Raw genomic sequence first — 21762 nt, 5'->3', positions numbered from 1 at the left:
AAAATGGTTAAAATGGTACATTTTATGTTATGTATATTTTATCACAACTAAAAAAAAAGAAGCTACTGGGTTAGCAAACATAGTATCCAACGCCTGTGGCAAGCCCTCCGTGAAACATCTTGCTTGTCCATGTCCTTGGTGGTGGATCGCTTCCCCGGAGATGACTGTGTCCCCTCTGACCCCATGCTGTGTGTGCAGGCGCCGAGCCCACCACCTCCGAGTTCACGGTCCTCATGCACGGGCCCAAGCTGAAGACCATCGAGGGTATCGTCATGGCTGCTGACAGCGCCCGGTCATTCTCTCCCCTTGAGAAGTTTGGCCAGAATTTCCTGGAGAAGCTGATCGGCATTGAGGTTCCCCACAAACTTCTGGAGCGGGTCACATTTGTGGATACTCCAGGCATCATCGAGAACCGCAAGCAACAAGAAAGAGGTAATTTAACAATCATTTCTGAACAGCATGAGCGCTGTCTTAGAAAACTGTTAATATTTTAGACAGTGGATGGAAGGCAGACGTGGGAGAGGCTAGTGTTGTCCGAGACCAGGGGATGCATTCTTTGCTTCCAGCCCCTTCTTGTTGTCACCGTGGTGCCTCTTAGGTGTGGGGTACCTCATCCTTTTCCCTTCCCAAGGACTGATCAGGCTTGGAGGCCATCAGTGTTTTCCCAAGGGGAAGCCTGGTCTTCTCTGTCAGGAGCTCCTTGAGGTCTGTGCTGGGGCTGAGCTGCCTTTGGGAGGCCCAGGGTGTCTGGGTGATCAAGAGCCTGGACTCATTGGACCCCAGTCCCCATGTACTTGACCTCTGGCTAACTTGGATCTGGGTTAAACCTGACCTTCAACTCTTCCTAGTCCCAGTATCTGCTTTACCAGGCCTGCTTCAATAGAAGCCTGTCTCAGACTTTCCAAAGCTCTGCTTGCCTTCAGGTGGCAGGGGAGTGCCACTAAGTGTCACTACGACGCAGGGCCGTCTGCAGAGATGAGTCATAATGGGGCATTTGTAGGAATATATGACCAGATGGTGGATCTCAGTTTATGGTTATAACTCTCATTTTGGTTATAACCAGAACCCTGTTTTATAGCTAGTAATAATATTATCACTAATAATTATAATAATAAATTAATCTTTATTGCACTCCTATAATGCATAGGATAATTTTATGCATTACTGATTGATCATTTTAGAAACATTTCAAGACAGGTATTCCTAGTCCTCTCATTTTGGAAATAAATTAAAGGAATTAGAATGTATCGAGCTGGCTGTGTGACAGGCTGGCAGTTTTAGTTTGGTGCTTTCCTAAATTTATAGCAACATCATAATCTTTATATCATCTTAGGTGTTATTGTTCTTCTTGTCATTTTGCAGCTAAAATGCTAAGGCTTAGAAGCATTTAACATTCAGCTGGCCAGTGGCAGAGCCCAAGTTCTAGTCCAGGTCTTGATGGCATGTCCATGTTTCTTTCCCCTAAGTAAGGCACCTTCTCTTTTATTCCTTCTAATTCCCTGACTTTTTTCCTTCAACATCTTTGCCACTGCCCAGATCTTTTCAGACACTGGGAAAATCTCCATTTGGAAAAAGTGTTTTGCTTTCCTGGAGCCTTGGATTCCATTGTGGATTAAAACAAGGATCAGGCCATTCTTTTTTTTTTTCGGCCGTGCCACGTGGCTTGTGGGATCTTATTTCCCCATCCAGGGATTGAACCCTCAGCCTCAGCAGTGAAAGCACGGAGTGCTAACCACTGGACTGCCAGGGAATTCCCCAGGCCATCCTTTTTTTATAAAAATAAATAAATTTATTTATTTATTTATTTTTGGCTGCATTGGGTTTTCGTTGCTGCCAGTGGGCTTTCTCCAATTGCAGTGAGCGGGGGCTACTCTTCCTTGTGGTGCACTGGCTTCTCATTGCGGTGGCTTCTTTTTGTCGCGGAGCACAGGCTCTAGGCGCACGGGCTTCAGCAGTTGTGGCACGTGGACTCAGTAGTTGTGGCTCACGGGCTCTAGAGCACAGGCTCAGTAGTTGTGGCGCACAGGCTTTGTTGCTCCATGGCATGTGGGATCTTCCTAGACCAGGGCTCAAACCCGTGTCCTCTGCATTGGCAGGCAGATTCTTAACCACTGTGCTGCCAGGGAAGTCCCCCCCCCACCACCAGGCCATTCTTGACTGAGGGTTGACAAGGGACAGGAGATATGTAATTAATTCTTTAAAAGTCTTTAGAAACCCGGAAACTCCCTGATGCCATTACTCCCTTCGAGCCACGGAGTGGTCTGGTTCTGGAAAGAGGGGCGAGGGGCTTGGGGTGGGACCTGCCCAGCCTGACTTCTTGCTCCCTCTCCCCAAGGTTACCCATTCAACGACGTGTGCCAGTGGTTCATCGACAGAGCGGACCTCATCTTTGTTGTCTTTGACCCAACCAAGCTGGACGTGGGTCTGGAGCTGGAGATGCTCTTCCGCCAGCTGAAGGGGCGTGAGTCCCAAATAAGGATCATCCTGAACAAAGCCGACAACCTGGCCATGCAGATGCTCATGAGGGTCTATGGGGCCCTCTTCTGGAGCCTGGCCCCGCTCATCAACGTCACAGAGCCCCCAAGGGTGTACGTCAGCTCCTTCTGGCCATATGACTACAAGCCCGACACCCACAGGGACCTGTTTCTCAGGGAAGAGATCTCCCTCCTGGAAGACCTGAATCAGGTGATTGAGAACAGGCTGGAGAACAAGATTGCCTTCATCCGCCAGTATGCCATCCGGGTCCGCATTCACGCCCTCCTGGTCGACCGCTACCTGCAGACATACAAGGACAAAATGACCTTCTTCAGTGATGGGGAACTGGTCTTTAAGGACATTGTGGAAGACCCTGATAAATTCTACATCTTCAAGACCATCCTGGCAAAGACCAACGTCAGCAAATTTGACCTTCCCAACCGCGAGGCCTATAAGGACTTCTTTGGCATCAACCCTATCTCCAGTTTCAAGCTCCTGTCCCAGCAGTGTTCCTACATGGGAGGTTGCTTTCTGGATAAGATTGAGCGGGCCATCACCCAGGAGCTCCCCAGCCTGCTGGGAAGCCTTGGGCTGGGGAAGAATCCAGGTGCTCTCAACTGTGACAAAACAGGGTGTGGCGAAACCCCAAAGAATCGCTATAGGAAACCCTAGGTTGCTGTGTCGCCATTCTCGGGCTCCTGTTGGTGAATGAGCTTGTGTCCTAACTGTCTGAGAAGTCCTGGTTTATTAACCCTTTGAGCCACACTGGCAGGAACCGTTATGCATTGGAGATTTGGGAGTTAATTGAGGCCAGTTGGTGGGGTAAGGGGTGGGTCGAGGGGGGGAGAGTGGAAACTGTGAATTGTGGCATGCTTGTCTTGTTGCTTCAATTAGGAACCTGACTGAGGCACGTCAGGCCACACCTGCTTTTCCTGGACCCCTCTTGGAGGGACAGAGAGCAGCTAAATTCTAGTGTAAACTGGATTAACGAGCATCACATGAGCTAAAAGCAGCTGAAATTCCTTTTTCCCCCGATAAGCTGGGAAACTAGAGGAGATTTGAGTTCCGTAGGCCTGTCTTCTCCGTCCACGTGGCTGCCTTCCACACACAGTCTTCTGTTTGTCCCCAGCCCTCGGCTGCCTCCTGAGCTTGGGTTGGCTTCAACAGGAGACAGTCTCTCAGGGTCTGAATCAACCTGGGTGTTGAGCCTACCCCCAGGCCTCTCCCCTGTTTCCCCAAGGGGTGGGGAACGATTCAGGATACCAGAATGCTGAGAGAGAACAAGAGTTCCCGGCTAGAAGGATCTGCCTCCCCTAGGCCATTTCTCTGGCATTGTTTTCTAAGCCAGCCAGGAAGCTCAGTCCCTTCCTTGGCCCCAAGAGGAGGGTGACTGTTCCATGCATTCAGGTAATTTACTTGTTAGAAGTGACTTCAGTGAAAGTCCCGGCAGGGCTCAGAGGGTTAATTGGTTTGCAGTGTGTCTTTGTCTATTGCATGTCTTGGAAAACTCAGACCCCAAAGGCTTTGGGTTTCAGAGGGGACAGTGGAGAGCTTCTTGCTGTTGCCACAGCTTCTCCGTGGAGACACTTGGCAGAAGATTCGTTCCTTCCTGGTTTTCATCACATGGCTTTTCCTTTCCCTTCTTCTCCGTTCCCTGATGCGCTGACACTCGAAACTCGGAGCAATTTCCCAGGAGTCAGAACCAGCACCAGCCACCTGGTGCTGGTGGCAACCTAGGCCTGACCTTCAGTTTCCCACCTGAACTTGATGCTGATACCCACCAAGCGCACATGGTAGGGGAGCCTGGCCTTCAAATACCAATGAGTGTGAATGTGTGTGTATTAAGTTGTCCAAGAGAGATTAGGGAGATAACAGGTGCCTGAGGGCACAGAGGAGGAGCTAGCTATGAGAGTCATGCCTGCCTGGCGGAGGGCAATGGGGATGGGGGACAGAAGGAAGAGCCTGGAGGGGACAAGCCTCTTGATGGGAAGTGAGTGGGTGAAGAGTCTAAGTCCAGGAGACCCGGGCGGCCCGGCTGCCCCGAGGGCCTCCTCCTGCCGAGTGACAACTGACCCGGCCCCTCCTGGGAGTGACCTGTCTCGGGGGACTTCACCAGGAGGACCCACCAGCACCAGGGGATCACCCGGACCAGAAGGACAGTGAAGACGAAGCAGAGGGAGCGGCGCCCTGAGGATTAGGCAGTGGACGCAAATTGGCAAATTGGTGATCAGATTAGGCCCACATGGAGAACTGCAATCCCGGAATTCCTGTTTCTCAGAATGATTAGCACTCCAGCAAGTGCTGCATCAGAGGCTGCCTCTTTTGGCTTTTTGGAGGACCCGGGACCTCCCACAAGAAGACCAGAGGACCCACCGCCACCAGGACGTTGTTTCTAAGGACAGAGCCAACCGGAGAAGCAAAGCCTGCCAGGGGCATCCAAGGAGCCTGGTGACCAGCACCTGGGGAGCTGCTTCCTTCTCATTAAAAAGCAGCCCTGGCTTCATCTCCCATCCTTTGCACTCTCAAGGGGCTGCCCTCCCACTTTGCTCCTTAATGCCCCTTCCTGCCCTCAGCTACTCTTGGCATATCTGTTTTTCCCAGTGAAGAAGGGGAAGAAAAAGTGGAGAACTGGGCATTGTCATAGCTGCGGAGGTCGCCACTGCTTTGGGGGAAGCAGCTGGAATGAGATGAACACATTCATACAATATTTATATTTTCTGGGGAGGGCAACATCATCAGCAATCTTTCCCCCCTTTTCTTTTCTCCATCCAGCTAACTTTTCTTACTCCTTCTGTTCCTCTGTTCACCCCTTGATTTCCCTTCTTTCTAACTTCCCGCAGGCTTGTCAACCAGCTGGGGCTTTAAGTGCTGTTTTGTACCCCGCTCTGTGGAGGTGGATTTCGAGCAGAATTCTGACTCTTTGGGTGGGGGTGGGGGGTAGTGGGGAACTGGGGGGGATTTGGAATCCGGAGATTCCTCCAGGAGGAGTATCTATGAACGTTTGTGCCTGAACAGTTGCTGTTTCTCTCCGAAGCAGAACCTTTCCAGTGCTCTTTCCATTCTGAGTTCATCAGGGAGAAAGTCTCAATAAAGTTCCAATCTCTCTTTAACACCTCGTGCTTTCTCGTTGCCTCCAACCAGTGTAATCTCTTTTTCTTCCTTTTATCTAGTGGAGTGTACTGATTTTTATTGACTTTTAAGTTTTTTAAAGAGCAGTTTTAGATTCACGGCAAAATTGAGAGGAAGGCAGAGATTTCCTACATAACCCCTCCCCACACAGCCTCCCCCAGTATCAGCGCCCCACCAGATGGTACATTTGTTACAACTGACGAACCTACATTGACACGTCATAGTGACCCTGAGTCCAGAGTTGACATTAGGGTCCCTCTTGGTGTTGTACCTTCTATGGGTTTGGACAAATGTGTCCATCTCTGTAGCATCATACGGAGTAGTTTCACTGCCCTAGAAATCCTCTGTGCTCCACCTATTTGTTCCTCCTGTCGCCTCTCACCCCGTGTACTAATTTCTTTTTTTTTAATTTAATTTTATTTTTGGCTACGTTGGGTCTTCGTTGCTGCGCGTGCGCTTTCTCTAGTTGTGGCAAGCGGGGGCTGCTCTTCGTTGCGGTGCGCGGGCTTCTTATTGCGGTGGCTTCTCTTGTTGCGGAGCACAGGCTGTAGCACACAGGCTTCAGTAGTTGCGGCACATGGGCCCTAGAGCATGCCAGTTTCAGTAGTTGCGGTGCGCGGGCTTAGTTGCTCCGCAGCACGTGGGATCTTCCCAGACCAGGGCACGAACCCGTGTCCCCTGCATTGGCAGGCAGATTCTTAACCACTGTGCCACCAGGGAAGTCCCCTGTGTACTAATTTCTAAGTTTCTTGGGGATAGACTGAAAATGTATAAGTTGCCCACCCTTGATTGGGACGCCCTCCCAGCATCTTCTGGAACTCCCTCCTGCTTCTAGCCTCCTGGTGTCAAAGGTGACTTGTTCCTTCAGCCAGCTCTGAAACTAAGGCTGTTGTACAATTGGAAACTTGAAGTAATACTCTCTCCTCATCACCTTGAATTTGTCATTTTCCCTGGCCTCTGTGGCAGTAGCCCATTAATAGGAGTTATTGAAGCTTCTGTCCCACAGAGCTGGCCCAGGCGGTCACAGCATTTGGTCCATGCCCTCAACCACACGGCTGCCCACCTGGCACCTGAGGCTCAGGTGGAGATGCTACAGGTCAGGCCTGAACGTAAGGATGGTGCCTCCCCTTGGCTTCTGCAGAGAGTGGTGCCCCCACGGCGTGTCACACTCCTGCTGGTACCCGCCTTCAAGGAAACCCAAGCCAGTCCTTGCCTCCCCGAGCCTGTGCCCTTCCCGCCACACCTTACTGTCCTGGCGTGAGCATGTTCCCAAAAGGAAAAGAACCGGGCCCTGGGGTGTTGGTGGGAGGTTGGGGATAAGCAAAAGGGGAGTGTGAGAGCTAACCCACGCCAGCACTGATGGGCTCACACCGGAGAGGATGCTGGACTCAGCGAATTCAGCGCGAGGCCATCTGCTCTGGCTTCTCCTGAGGTGGGGGCTGATCTTAAGGCAATGCCCTCTTCGCCTTGGCCTCCTCCCGATTAGGGTGCCCACATTCCACAGACTGATCAGCTGAGCAAGCTGCTCTGACTAAGGCTGCTGCTGCCACCCACCCCACAACGTCACTGGCCCTGCCCGTAACTGCAACCAGCGTTTTCCCACGAATGGAAGAACATGGAGCTTTTCCCAGGAAAAGGCAAGGTAGGTGAGGTCTGTTCTGAAGATAAATAAAACACATCAGACCCTGCTGGCATGTTCAAAATTGTGCTGTTTCACAAGCCTCATCCTACTACATTTACGTTAAGTCTGCTGTTAGGATGATAGGGAAACAGAAGGGCAAAATGCAGAAAGCAAAATCAAAGACCATTCTAAACATAGCCTGATGATATGAGGGATGTTGTGGATGGAGAGTCTACAGCTATGTGTACGTGTCCCCTGAAGATCTGGGGGTTACAGGGGGATCTATAAGGAGCATGCAAACGCATGCGTGTAAATTCTGTGTGGGGGTGTGTGTCGGGCAGCAGATGCAGATGTCTAGAGGGTGTGCATTGTGTGTTGTGTGGAGAAGGTCCATGGGCAATGGGGACGTCTGAGGTGGGGAGGTGGGCGTGGCTGTGAAGTAACTGTATGAACAGTGTGTGGATTTCAGATCATGGGAGCATGTGTGCAGGCAGATGTGTGTAGGGGGTGCCCAACCCAGGGTGGAGACCCAGGAAGATTCCACCCGAGGAGGACATCCCAATGGTCCCTGGGCTTTTCATGTGTCCCCCAAAGTCTGAGCCTTCAGACAACATTACAAGCCAATTCCACTTTCTGTGACATTCGGCTCAAGCTTTTCCCGATCCAGGGAAACTTAAATTTTTCCTTAGAAGACCATAAAGGCAATAAAAAAGAAGCATAAGAAAAAAAAAAAAAATGGGAGTAGAGCAATGCAGCAAAGGTGGATTCAACAGGTTCTGAGGTATCCCCTGCGCCAACCTCTTATCCAAAGCATACAAAAATGACATGCATATATGAGCATATTCTGTGTGTGCTTGCACTTTGGAACTTGTTCTCTGTTTTCCCATAAAGTCAGTGGGGAAGGGAAACAACTTCTAGGCACTCCTTTGCGCCAGGAACTGGTCTATAGACCTATAGACATTACCACTCTTACACCTTAAGCTTATGCAGTAATTCTAACAGCTGTGTGCCAGGCCACACTGAATGCTTTATGTACTTTATTTCTTTTCTTTTTTTTTTTTTGGCCAGCTGCTCGGCTTGCGGGATCTTAGTTCCCCAACCCAGGCCACGCCAGTGACAGCGCCGAGTCCTAACCACTGGACTGCCAGGGAACTCCCTGCCTTATTTCATTTAATCCTCAAAATAACCCCACAGGGAAGGAGCCGTCCAGCACAGACACGAGCACAGGCTCTGGAGTCAGAGTGCTTGGGATTCATCTTGGGCTCCACCACTTACTAGCTGGGCAGCCCTAGGCAAATGACTTAACTTCTCTGTGCTTCAGTTTCCTCACCCACAAAATGGAGATATTAATAGTCCCTCTCTCATGGGGTTGTTGAGGGGATTAAATGACTTAATAATGCGACATGCTTGAAATAGTACAGAGCCCACAGAAAGCATTCAGTAAATGTTATTACTATTATTGATCATACTTTACTAATGAGGAAACTGATGGTCAGAGCGGTTGGGATGATGGCCTGTGTATTTGGGAGGGCCAGAATTCTATCTGAAGTCTGACTTACCCTACAGGTCATGTTAGGTTACTTGCCCAGGGTCACATTTGGTGACACTTGTTCTTTCTGATCCCTTTCCCTCCTCTTTACAAACTGGCAAAAATTAAGCATTGTCTGATTTTTTTTTTTTTGATGTTTGGTCAGCACCTTGAAACTTGTTAATAACAAAAAAATATCATTTAAAAGTAATTTTCATTAAAAAGATTATTGAGGATTATTTCCTAAGCAACAACAAAAAAATATTAAAAGAAAAAAACCAAACCCTTAATTCCATTTCAGTTTGATCTCTACCATGATCATCTTGTAAAGTAGATGGGGCAGGTATATTTTTTATCCTTAAATCCAAATCCAGCATGGGGAAACTGCATATCCAGAGAAGTTAAGTCCAAGTTCACCCTGTTAAAACATGACAAACCAAACTAAAAGGCCAATTTTCTGTCCATCCCATTATTCTTTCTACTATATTCTATCACATTGACTTGTGCTAATCTGGAGCGTAGGCCAAGTTATGATAGTACATTTTTCTGACACGCTAAAAAGAGTGATTTTGTCTTTGTGAAGAGTGCAAAAAATATTTGTTTGTTCTACTTCCATTTTCTCCAGACTTCTGGATTTTTTTCCACCGCAACTTCAAAAGCCCAGGAATTCTTATATATTTATTCAGGCATAGTCTCTGCCCTGGGGAGCTAACAATCCAGTTAGGGATACAGTCATGGAACCCGAGTGACCAGGGAAGTCCTCTGGGATGAAGCGACCACATTTTCTAAATCATACATGGGGATACATGGTCTGGCAGAGGATTTTTTTCTCATTTTCAAATGTAATTATTTGAAAAGTCTGACCAATGCATATAGACTGTGTAATTTACTTAAGCATTTAATAGCTTTCCTTTGTTGAGAATTCGTCTCCTGAGAATACTGAGACAGCCAGGGGGTTATGGAGCTTGGGAAGGGAGTGGAACGCTAGTTACACTTTGAGGGATGGGTGGGTTTGGAAGGTCAGAGGCCAGGGGGGTGAATTCTGGGGGAACATCAAGGGCCCAAACCCACAAAAAGGAAGACATCTGTGTGGCCAGTGAGGAATCAAGGTGAGATGAGGTGAATTAGGGAAAACTAGCACTTAAATGGAAGCCCAAGGAACCTGGGTTCGAGGCCACTCCATTTCTGAACAGAGAGGGCCAAAAGAAGCAGGGAAGTCTCTGCAGGCAGCAGCACTGGGGCTGACTGGAGAGGTGAGAGCTTAGCACCAAGGAGCCTGTTTCAGCTACCCAGATAGTGTCCCACGGGCAATGCTCCTCTGACAGTGATCCATGGCCTGATGGGTGGGGGGTACCAGGTTTCTGTCCTCTCTCGACGCTGACCCACTCCTAGGAGCTGGAGCCTGGTAAGGAGGCGGCGGGAAGGAGCCCACCCCATCATTCTGGCCCTACGTAGGAGCCCCTGTTGGACCCTGGGCCCCTACCAGCCCTAGGGCAGAAGCAAATCTGTGTTCCTTCTCTGGGCTCCTGTGACGTTTCGGTCACTCCAGCCCAGGTGACCAGGGCCAGCAGACAAGAGGACACGCAGGTCTGTGTACCCCGGGCCAGACGGGGACACGGGTGCTCCTGGCCCGCGGCCTCGGGTCTCAGATCATCCAGCAAGACGGGCTCCTGAGGGGGTCGGGGGCGGCTTCCTGCGCAGGGACGGGTCTCCCCGACCAGCGACCTCCGCGTTTGGGGGCCTCGGGCGCTGTGGTCCGGATCCTCACCGCGGCCAGGTCCAGTCCGAGGTCAACGCCGCGGCCGGAGGGCCTCAACCTTCGTCGGTGCACGGCCCCCACCCTCCCACCCCCGCCTTCCATGGGAAACCGAGGCCCGGAGCAGGGCATTTCTGGACCAGGGTCGTGAGCGTGGGGGAATCCGGTTCCCGGCGCCAGAACTTGGCCTCGCCCCTCAAGCCCGGCTCTTGACTCGCAAATTGTTATCCCTGAAAGGCTCCTCACCGCGACCCTGTGGCAGTACCGCGCCCGGCCACTGAGCCCGGCTCCGGCTGAGCCTCGCTCGCGGGAGCGCGCCCCGCGCACGCGCCTCCGCTCGTGCCCGCGGCCGGGCCCCGCCTCATCCAGGGCTGCGAGCTCCCGACAACGCTCCCGGGATCACGCATGCGCAGGCGCGCGGCGGCGCTTCCTGGGAACGCGGGCTCGGCTGAACCGGGGTGGGCGGTGACTCAGCGCCGGGGGTGGGGCGGGGTGGGCAGCGGGGTCCCCTCCCCGCGGGGCGCAGGAACTTGGCTCTGTCGGCCTTTACTGCCTTTTGAGCGGAGGCCGACCTCGGGCCGCGCTGCGTTGCAGGCTAGCCCACACAGCCGGCTCTGTGCGCGGTCCGACCGCTGGAAGCCCGGAGGAGCGCGGAAGTTTTCATTTGGGGTCGGGAAAGGCCTTGAACTTGCTCAGAGTTTTGGGGTGAAGCCACAGATTTATGGAGGCATTTGGGGGACGTGAAGAACGTCAAAGGCAAATTGGTGCTGGCAGTTACTATGTTGTGGTTTTCACCTGCGGTCAAACCTCAGGTAAAACAGGAACTGAAAATTTTAGGAGGTTATTCCACTTCCCTCACCCCGCCAGAAATTCAGAGAAGCTGGTAAAGCTAGAATCCACACTGCCCTCTCTTCCTGTCCTTTAGGACAGAAACCCAGCCTTACCTTGCTCACTTTTTTCTATTTCTGGGTGACCGCAGGTGGGAAAGCACTTAGGGCAAATGAAACTTCAGATAAGGGGGCCATGGAGGGTGATATTATTAGAATGTCTTTCTTGTGGCTCCTGGGTTTTCCTGAGTCACTAATTTCAGGAGCTAAAAAGGACTTCAGAGATTCTGTAGTATCTCATCAAGTGGTCGTTAGCCTTTACTTGACGCATGCCCAGCGACAGGGATCTCTATTCAGGGTCTTCAGACAGGATGCTGGCTTAGGTCCCTCTGCCCCAGATGCCCCCTTCTTTTGCAGCCCTGTGGGCATCAAGTGTTTACTGGCTTCTGTGCTTGAACCCCTGTGCACACTAGAAATTGGGAAGGGACCTCTGTGGCTAAACCAGGGTTGGCCAGCTGCTTACTGAAAGTAAAGGGAATTTCTTTTAATTCCCTGAGTTTTCTCGGCTGTTGCTTTGGAGCGGAGATCATCTGGGTATCTGGTACCCTGGTGGCCTGAGAAGAAAAGGAAAGTCCTTGGAAAGGGGTTAGGTGATTCCTGGGGAAGAATGCGTTGGTGTGGGGCTTAGCTGCCTCACCTGCCCTCTGCCCAAGGCAGCTCTACTTCCTTATATGCATCCCTTTCCTGGGTTTAACTTCACAGAATGCCCAGTGGTGGCGGGGAACTGTAGGACAAAAGAGCTATTCTTTTTACCAATGAGGAAGCTGAGGCCTAGGGAAGGAGAAACTGGCTTAGGGTCACAGAGCCAGTGAGGAGGAGAGATGGGACTCAAATCCAGGTCTCCTGATCCCCAAGCCTTTTCCCACACTCCTTCACCCTGTATGTCAGGGGCCAGTAGAGAACAGATGGCATATTTCAATTGTGTAATTTGAGGCAGAGTGTAGGGTAACAACTATGGAGAGTGAAATATTCTGGGGCTAGTCACAGTGGGATCTTACCACCTGTATGCCTGGAGGCAGGGAGGCTGTGTGGAAGGTCATTTTCCTAGAGCTGGGACTTTGGGTCAAGGGGCTCAGGAAGGGAGTTGGGGGAATAAAAGCCTTGTCTTCAATTTCTCCCTCCCTCTAATCTGGCTCCCCATGGACCAAACCCAATGGGAAATCAGGGACAAGGGAGTCTTGATTAGTCCATACAGAGCAATTCTAGGGCACTGCACAGGGTGGAAAAAGATGTAGAATGTACGGGGGTGGGGTGGGGGGAAACAAATGAAAGATAACCAGCATAACATGCAATCTTGCTTCTACCAGTATAACAATAGTTTATATTTCTTGAGCACTTACTCTATGCCAGGTATGTTCATTATCTCATTGCATCTTGCCATAAACCCATCTTCTCCATTTGACAGATAAAGAAACTGACTAGAGAAACAACTCGAGGGATAGAGGTGTGGACAACTAAGCTGACATCTGCCTCTCCAGGATCTTATCTTGTGTATAGTAGTTCCTCTGTGGATGTTGGTGGGATGAATAAATGAAAGAGGAGCACATAGAGGCTGGATTCGATGGAGAATCGCCCTGAAGATCCTTAGCTGTGCCTATTCTCTCTGGGGCTGGGGCGCAGCTGGAGGGACTGGAGGCTGTCTGCAGAGGTGAGTCCCGAGCCTGTTGGTGTCTCTCCTGCCGCTTTGTGATAAGCCAGGTTATTCAGGTTAAAAGAGTAGGTATATAGATCTGAAAAAAAAAAACACCCCAAACCTTGGACATTTTGCCTTTCCTAGTAGAGGATATCTTTGGAGTTAAAAACATTTCTCTTTCTGCAACCAGCCTTACCCACCTCCTGATTTCTGGTCCCCCGCCATCTGGGCAGGGGCCTAGGTGCTGCCTCCCTTCCCTGCTCAACTCCTGCGCTCCACCCACAAGCTCTGTTCTGCTCACTGCATTGCTGTGCTGTTCCTGGAACACAGGGTTCTTCGGGGATGAACCAAAGACCAGTGTGGCCGGGAGCATTTTACCAGCACCCCTAATGTGGCCTGCTATGGAGCAGAAACCTCAGCTCAGAGGCACTGGGCTCTTTCCTCCCTGCTTCCTCTTCCTTCAGCACCCCCTTCCTTCAGAATCCTCTATTATTGGCCTCTTCCTTCGTCAAGGGTCCCCCAGAGTCTTTCATTTGCTGTTCATCGTCCCAACACCTCAAGCATGGAGACAGAACCTGACCTATATTGAGCACCTGCTGTGTGCCTGACGCTGCCAGGTGCTTCCTAGCCATAATCTCATTTCGTTTCATCGTGATCTACTCGGTAGGAAGTATTAGGGAGGGACCTTGCACAAAACCAAGACTTTGGTTGGGTAACATGTCCAAGAACACACAGCTCTTAAGGGTAGAGCTGGCATTTGAACTGTGGTCTAATTCCCAGGCTCATCCTGGCCCACTCCTCACCCAGGATAAACCCTGCTGCTGCAATATTTGCGTTCCTCTTGCACTTTGGCTGTCCAGAGCCTTCTCCGGGTGCCATAGCCTGCGACCCTGGGGCTTGGGCATGTTGAATGCACTGTCTCAGCCCACCCTTTGGGTTTCCGTGTGGATCTGCCTCACATTTGATTCCATCCATAGTCCCTGGATCTTCCTCCAGTCCTTTGCTGATGATGCCTCCTCCGTCTGGAGGGCCGTTCCACCTATTTCTGAATGGCACATCCAGCCTGTTCTCTAAAGCCCAGCTCATATGCCACTTCCTTCAAACTCATTCACCTCCAGATTCCCAAACTCACCTTGGTGAGCCTCCCCTAGAGGATTTATCGCGTTGTCTCCTGTATGTGCCCTAATTTGGATATGCAACTTATTTTCTTTGCTGGGGGCAGGGATTATCCTTATACGCAGTAAGCCACCAGTGAATGAATGCTTCTGGGGAGCTTTTTGTGGTGAAAAGAGTTAAGTGAAGGTTTATCCCACAACTTTACATGCTAACTTTGCTTGAAACAAGATTCAGCTATAAAATAAATGTCCTGGTTGCGTCTGGGGGATAGGTGGTGGAGGATGCCTTGTGCTTTCCTCGGGGAGCCTTGAATTTGGGGAAATGAAGACACACCAATGAGGGCAGGCAGTGGAGAACAAGCTGCTTAGGTGGAAAGCCCTACACATCTGTCTCTCCAGATGGGGCCCAAAGAGTGGTGAGCTGAGTCCCTTGACCTTTATCACGGGTTGCAGCTTTTCTGAGGCCATTCCCTGTACTCCCTGAGTCCCTTTATGTTTGCTCCGATAGGTAGAGGCCATCACTCCCGCTTTCACCACCAGGGGTGGGGGAGACCTTGGCCACAGTGACAGCCCTCCCTCCCTGGGACCAGAGTTGGCTCAGAGCACCATTTCCCGTATCACCCAAGGCAGACAGGTGCTGGGGCCCTTGAGCAGAGAATGGGTGTGGGCTGGGATGACTAACCTGCTCTGTCACCGCCTACAGCTTGGTTCAGAGCCCCTCGGCATCAAAACAGTTCCCTAGGAGGAGCACAGAAGGCTCTCCGTACAGATGACAGCTTGGGCTCCTGCTTCTGCCAATATCTGTCGCTGCCCCAGTGCTTCAAAGTCCAGGTCAGTGAGGAGCATCCAATGGGATAGGCATGGAAAACAGGTAGAAGAGGCAACCTAGGAAGGAGAGCCCTGATCTGGGCATCAACAACCTAGATTTTAATTGGGCTCTGCCAGAAGCTCACTGTGTGTTTATAAAGGAAAGGGGTTCATTCTTTATAAGTCAACATTTTTTTGACCACCTGCTCCTATCATGCTAACTAAGGGCAAGGAGGGCTGTGAGAAGTCAAAACCCATCCCTACCCGGATGGTCTCTCAGTCTCTGTAAATCAGTACAAATCACGGTAATAAATGCTATACAGAGGTGTTTTTGGAGCACAGAAGAGAAACTCACTCATCCTTCCTAGGGGACGTGAGGGGAGATTTAACTGAAGAGGTGACACTTGAGCTGGACCTTGAAATTGGAATTCTCCTGGCAGATGGGAGTAAGTCTACTGCATCTTTGGAGAATGTCGTGCAGTATTTTGTCAGTGGAATGAGGTCAGTGGAAGGTGGAGAGGAGTAGGGTAAAGACAGGAGATTATACGTGAAGGTCTATCTGTGTTTAGCAGAGAAGGGCCTTCTTAGGCCGAATGGACTTTGGACTTTATCCTGAAGGTAGAGGGACAACTTGAACCGACTGTGTTGCAGAAAGACCACTCTGGCAGCAACCTGGAGGATGGATTGGAAGTATCAAAGATGAAGAGAGACACTGGGCGGAAATGGGTTAGACTGTCACAGGAGGGAATGTTTGAGGACCTCAACTGTGGGATTAGAGAAGAGGGTTGGACTAGATAATCCCTAAACTCACCACCTGGGCCTTTGGTCCTTTTTGCACCTGCCCCTCCCACCCTGTTCCTACTTGGTTACCTTGATGGACCATCTCCCAGGGAGATGGAGCATGAGCTGCCCTATTCCCCCATGGGGACCTGTTTGGATTTTGACCCTATCCAGTGTGCCTGTTTGTCAGTTTTGTCCACCCAGTAGAAAGCTGTACTCTGTCTTGGGGTCCTTTCCACTCCCACCTCCATCCAGCCCTGACTGTGCTGTCTCCTCCGGCCTTGGACTGTAGGTCTCCAGACTGGCAGTGACAACTCTGCTGTCCTCCCCATTATTCTTTCCAAGAGGAAGGATGAGACACCATGTCTCATTGGAAAATGTTGACAAGCAGGAACTAGAAAAACAGATTAAAGGAACCTTGGGACTTGGTCAGAGAGCAGAAGGTGAAATACAGGAAATGCAGGGCAGTCCCACAGAATGACCCAGCAAGTCTGAACCCCTTGATTTAAATTCAGCTCAGTTCTGTAAAAGGTAACCCTAAAACCAGAGGTACATGTCTTCTCCTAATCGCTTCACTGTTATCCCCGGTGAGGGTTACACATGCTACCCTTTCTTGTTCGCCTTGTCTGTGAAACTGTCATCTCATGATTCTTGGACCTATAGACTTCAGCAACCAGTCAACAAAGAGGTTTTTGGTACTTACTGTGTGCCCAGCCTCACGCTGGCTGGGATAGGATACAGATGCCCCCTGACTGTGTTCCCAAGGAATCTGGTGTTTTAGTCTAGTTGGGAAAGCAAAACAGACATAGAGAACAGAAAAGGTGAGTGGTTAAGAGGGCGGTTAAGATTGGGTGGGACGTGCCGCAGATACCATAGAACCTGAGAAAGTAAGAAGTGGATGGTCTGGGTCTCTTGGGTTCCCTCAAGTTGGGGGCAAGATCCAACCTAGATCTAGCTGAAGGCCTAAGCTGGATCGCAACCAGCCTCAGGGTAAGATTGGGGGCCGAGCAGACTTCAAGGTGCTCTTACACGGGCTTCGTCCCTGTTTCCCAAATGTTTACAGTGTTTCTGTGATCTGCACCTGTCTGCTTCTCCAGATTCTCCACTGACCCTTCAAGACCCAGCCCAAATGCTGTTTTTTTTTTCTTTTTCAGGAAGACACTTTCCTTTTTTTAAAAAAAAAATTTATTTATTTGGTTGCACCGGGTCTTAGTTGCGGCAGGCGGGCTCCTTAGTTGCAGCACCTGGGCTCCTTAGTGGCAACATGCGAACTCTTAGTTGTGGCATGCATGTAGGATCTAGTTCTCTGCCCAGGGATCGAACCCGGGCCCCCTGCATTGGGAGCGTGGAGTCTTATCCACTGTGCCACCAGGGAAGTCCCAAGACACTTTCCTTCTTAACAGTTGGAATTGTCGCTGATCCTCCACAGCCCTTTGCTGATAATTCTGTTGTGACATTTACTCCGTCTTGTTATATGTTTGTGAATGTCATGTATCTGGTCACATATTTGTGTTTTCTTCACTTCCACTAGATTGTGAGCTTCTCATTTGCAGGGAACATGTCTGGTTCATTTCTCTAACTCCCAGGGACTAGCCCAGAGTGGTGCCCTGCTCAAAAACATCTGTTCAATGAATGGACAGCAGTTTGACAGGTAACATTCTCCCTGGTGTATCAGTTATATAAAATCAGTTGTATAAAAGTAATCCTAAAACCAGAATGGGGAGGTGCCTGCTTTCCGGGGACAACTTCTGGCAGAGGAACAGTGAGATGAAAGGTCATTATAGGGAATTCCCAGTGGTTAGGACTCCATGCTTCCACTGCAGGGGCCCTGGGTTTGATCCCTGGTCAGGGAACTAAGATCCTGCAAAATGTGCGGGCATGGCCAAAAAAAAAAAAAAAGAGAACGAAAGAAAGAAAGGTCATTATAAGTTGGACTTGTGTGGATACACAAGAGAAGGATGTCCAATTGTCTCTCGGTCTTGACCCTCAGGACCAAAGGGACAAAAGCAGGGTATGAGTGTCAAAAATCCCCTCCCTTAGGTTATGGAAAGAGTCTTGGCATCAGAAGTGTTAGGGATTAGTTCTGAGCCAATCTCTGGTGACAATATACTTGCTTTATTAACCTTTATGGGATTGTTCTTTGACCCAAATGAGGTAAGAAATATGTGAGTTCTTTGAGAAATATAAAGTGTTACTGGAATATCAGGCATCCTTGTATTCTCCTCTTACTCCTGATCCTTACTTCTCTTTCATTCTTTCGGTAACAAAATTCTCAAATCAGCAGCCACTAAGGCCAGCTGGGAAGAGCTTAGGCAGTCTCCCTTTGAGTTCCCATTTAGGCCCAAAGACTAGATCCAAGGTGCTAGAGAAGGAAGAACATGGTTTTTTGTCTTCTAAACCAGGTGACCTTGGGTAAATCACTTCAACTCTCTGAGCCTCAGTTTCCTCATCTGTAAAGTGGAGATAATAATCTTTACCCCACCCACTTTCTAGGGCTCCTGGGAGGGTCAAATGAGACAATGAACATGACAGTGCCTTGTAAGCTGTAAAGGTCTGTTCAAATGCTATGGATTTACTTTTTAATCTGTGCTTGAGGGCCCTAGATAAAATTTGCCAAGACGGTTGTTAAGTTTAGACAGTGACATCATACTGGCCTGTGATTGGAGTCCAGGGTGGGGCAGAGAAGGTGGGCCCAGAGTCACAGGGGTGGGTAGAATGCAGCAGGGACCCCACCCACTGCCTGCCTGGAGAAGACCTGAGTCTGCTGTCACTCGTTTTAATGACCTGAAGAAATTCAGTCTCCTGGTTTCCAAACTGTCAAAGACTCTGCCGTGACCACTGTGTTCAGGGGAGACTTGGATTCAAGTTCAGGGTTGGGGCCACTCTGATTTGGTTCTCTGTCTCCAGGGTCTTTCTTAGCTTGGTGCCCGTGATAGGGATAGAATAGGATAGTTTACAGGTAGTTGTAGAAGTCCCAGTAGGGGACTATAGATAGAGAGGGAAACCTAGGAAACTTTGGAAGACTACTGTAAGTTAATGATCACTCAAGAAAGCTATTGGAACATCGTGGAACGAGGCAGTCTTGCTTAACTATAAAGCCATAAATAAAAGCACGAGATATGCCCTAGGCCATTAAGTGGAAGAAAAATGTCACCACCCTTCTACTGATTTGAATAAGTGCTATGATAATCCTAGTTTGACCTCATAGGGTCAGACACCCTCCTGCTTGATACAGAGGAGGAACTAGTGATGTAAGCCTCATGTCTACCCGAAGAAGGCGGTCTTTTCCCCACCCTCTTTCCCTTGACTATAAAATTGTAGCCCACTTAATCCTCAGGGCAGAGCTCCCTCACCTCCCCACTTGCATCTCTTACAAGCATCCTATATTAATAGATCTACTTCTTGCCTATCACTTTGCCTCTCGCTGAATTCCTTCTGCTCTGAGGCACAAAGAACCTGAGCCTCAGTAAGTCCAGATACCAGGTGAGTGATTCTAATTAAAAGACCGTGGGTTCAAGTCCCAATCAGGGTTTTGGCTGGGTTCGAGTCCTGGCACGTGGGTTCAAGTCCCAATCTGAGGTGCACTGTTTTACCCAGACATGGTGGGCATCCAAAATAAACCTGTTGTTGAACAAAATACAGGTAGTGCATTTTGTGAGATCTGTCATCCTCTTTATTCTCACTTCCTCTGTGTTTGCAAATCCCAGGTGTAGGTAAACATTAAAACACACACACACACAACAGACTATGATTCAGGGAAATGGTAGCCTGACTCATGCCTGAAAATGTGACTGGCCAGTGTTTCTGAAAGGTCAAGGTGCAGAAACGGGTATCCCCATCTTGGCGCTTTGTTAATCCCAGGAGGCTGTGAGACCAGAGTCTCCTGGGAGGGGCTCTCTGGGTACCTGTGGCTGGCTAGGTTTTGGATCCCTTCATTGGCCCTGCTGGTCACTGGAGCTGAAAGAAATTGGCTTTATCCAAAAGTATTTGTGAGTGTTTATTGTATGCTTGGCCCTCTACTGGGTGCTTCGGGGAATATGAAAAAGGTCCGGTTGTGGCTTCTGTGTTGGAAGCACTCAGCCTACAGTTGAGAAGATGAGATAGCCCGAGAGGAGCAGAGGCTCCCCAGTGGCAGGCAGTGTGTGCCCGGGGCTGGGATGTGGTGGACAGTCTCTGACATGGGAGGGCAGAGTTGGGGGTCCTCAAAGACTCGAGAGGAGGTGGAAATATGTGAAGAAGACAAAGTCAATCCCTTTCTCCCCTCAAAATGTCTTCTCTCCTTTTCTGGTTCCAATTAGGAGATTGTATAAGTTTTCTGTTTCTGCCTAACAAAAAAACCACAAACGTCGCAACTTAAAACAGTGCCTACAAGTCCAGGCAGGACTTGCTGGCTGTCAGCTGGGGGTCACTTTCAGCTCCTAGAGGCCACCCTCTTACCTTTTCCATGTGCTCCCTCCCCCTCCCATCTTCAGTCTAGCAGCGGTGCCTCAAATCCCCCTGGTGTTTGGAATCTGTGACTTCCTCTTCTGCTACCAGCTGGAGAAAACCCTGTGCTTTTAAAGGACTCACGTGATTAGGTCAGGCCCACTTGGATAGTTTCCTTTGGATTAGTTCAAAGTCAACTGATTAGTAACTGTAATTACATCTACAGAATGCCCCTTGTCATGTGCTAACATAATCACCGTCCTGAGGATTAATGTGGGAAATAATGTGGGAGCAGAGGATTTTAAGATTCTGCCAACCGCAGATATGTTAGTAGAAAGGAAGAACTGAGGGGCTGACCTCAGGCCTTCGTGGTAGGGATGGAAGAGATGAGGGAAGCTAAGGAGTGGGAAGAACTTGTTCTATGGCAAATGGTGTACCAGGCATTGTCACAAGTGTCATCCCCCTCCTCATATCACAGCTATACAGTAGGTATTGTTACCATTATCCTCATTTTATTAGTGGGAACACTGAAGCTTAAAAAAAAAAAAGGCACAGCTACTCAATGGCAGCTCTGTCTAATTCCAAAGCCTCCTCTTTCCACTATGCCACCTTGGGAAAGAGGAGGAGGGTAATGCAACAGATTTTGGGGAGATAAAGTGCAAAGCTCTTGGCATCTGATTTGCTGTGGGGCAAAAGAAAGAGAAGAATCTGAGTCTAGGGGAGGGGGGAGGATGGTGGCGTCATTAATTGAAGTACACCTGAGGGCTAATTCAGTGGTGTGGAGGAACGACACTGATTGTTGTGTGGATTTCAAATATTCAGGATCCCCAGGCTCTGTGAATCCATACCTCTTGCCTTTAGAGAAGCTGGTTCTTTCAATACGGAGGGTGCAGGGCCACCAGTCTTGATACCTGGTAACTGTTTTATTTATTTATTTTTTAAAAATTAATTAATTAATTAATTAATTAATTTTTGGCTGTGTTGGGTCTTCGTTTCTGTGCGAGGGCTTCCTCTAGTTGCGGCGAGCAGGGGCCACTCTTCATCGCGGTGCACGGGCCTCTCACTATCGCGGCCTCTCTTGTTGCGGAGCACAGGCTCCAGACGCGCAGGCTCAGTAGTTGTGGCTCACGGGCCCAGCTGCTCCGCGGCATGTGGGGTCCTCCCAGACCAGGGCTCGAACCCGTGTCCCCTGCATTGGCAGGCAGATTCTCAACCACTGCACCACCAGGGAAGCCCTGGTAACTGTTTTAAGGCCCCCAAATAGCTGAGAACACTGCAGGTGTGAGGTTCAAGCAGGGGAGGGAGAGGGGGTAGGAATCACCACCAGCCAATGTTAACATCAGTGCTGATTACAGGAACCCTTCTTTGCCAAGTGTCTGGGCAGCCTCGGTGTTCAGGCTGGCCTGACTCTTTTGGACTCTGGCGCAGGGATCACACAGATGGGTCCTGCTGTGAAATTGGTACACTGACTGGGGGAAATCACAGTGCCTGCCCCTGGTACTCCTCTGGACCATTTCTGATAAATTAGATCATGGTAACTCATATTTTTGCTTCCCTGTCTTTCTTTCCCCATTCTGTGTCCAATGGATGACGATTACAAAGGCGC

General features: G+C 49.8%; 1 protein-coding gene and 1 long non-coding RNA gene across 7 annotated transcripts in view; both read left to right on the top strand.

Moving 5' to 3' along the window:
* Window positions 1–5585, top strand: part of SRL (sarcalumenin) — a 32368-nt gene extending 26783 nt beyond the window's left edge. For all 4 annotated transcript variants that reach the window (XM_082428695.1, XM_082428694.1, XM_082428696.1 and 1 more), the window contains 2 exons: window positions 199–432; window positions 2336–5585. In XM_082428695.1, coding sequence (XP_082284821.1) covers window positions 199–432; window positions 2336–3147 — 1046 coding nt within the window. In that variant the 3' untranslated portion in view covers window positions 3148–5585. The remainder of the gene's footprint in view (window positions 1–198; window positions 433–2335) is intronic.
* A 5429-nt stretch (window positions 5586–11014) lies between these two features.
* LOC309644782 overlaps window positions 11015–21762 on the top strand; it is a 30880-nt gene continuing 20132 nt past the window's right edge. Inside the window, exons 1-3 of one of the 3 annotated variants that reach the window (XR_014254604.1) lie at window positions 11015–11321; window positions 12802–13044; window positions 14848–14975. This is a non-coding gene — a long non-coding RNA (uncharacterized lncRNA). Of the gene's footprint in view, window positions 11322–12801; window positions 13045–14847; window positions 21747–21762 lie in introns of those variants that run through there. The other 2 variants (XR_014254605.1, XR_014254603.1) reach the window with 2 other exon arrangements.

This window comes from Balaenoptera physalus (assembly GCF_965194825.1).
Source record: "Balaenoptera physalus genome assembly, chromosome: 16".
Lineage (NCBI taxonomy): Eukaryota > Metazoa > Chordata > Mammalia > Artiodactyla > Balaenopteridae > Balaenoptera > Balaenoptera physalus.
The sequence above is the reverse complement of the archived record's forward strand: the minus strand, read 5'-3'. Positions and strand labels throughout refer to the sequence as shown.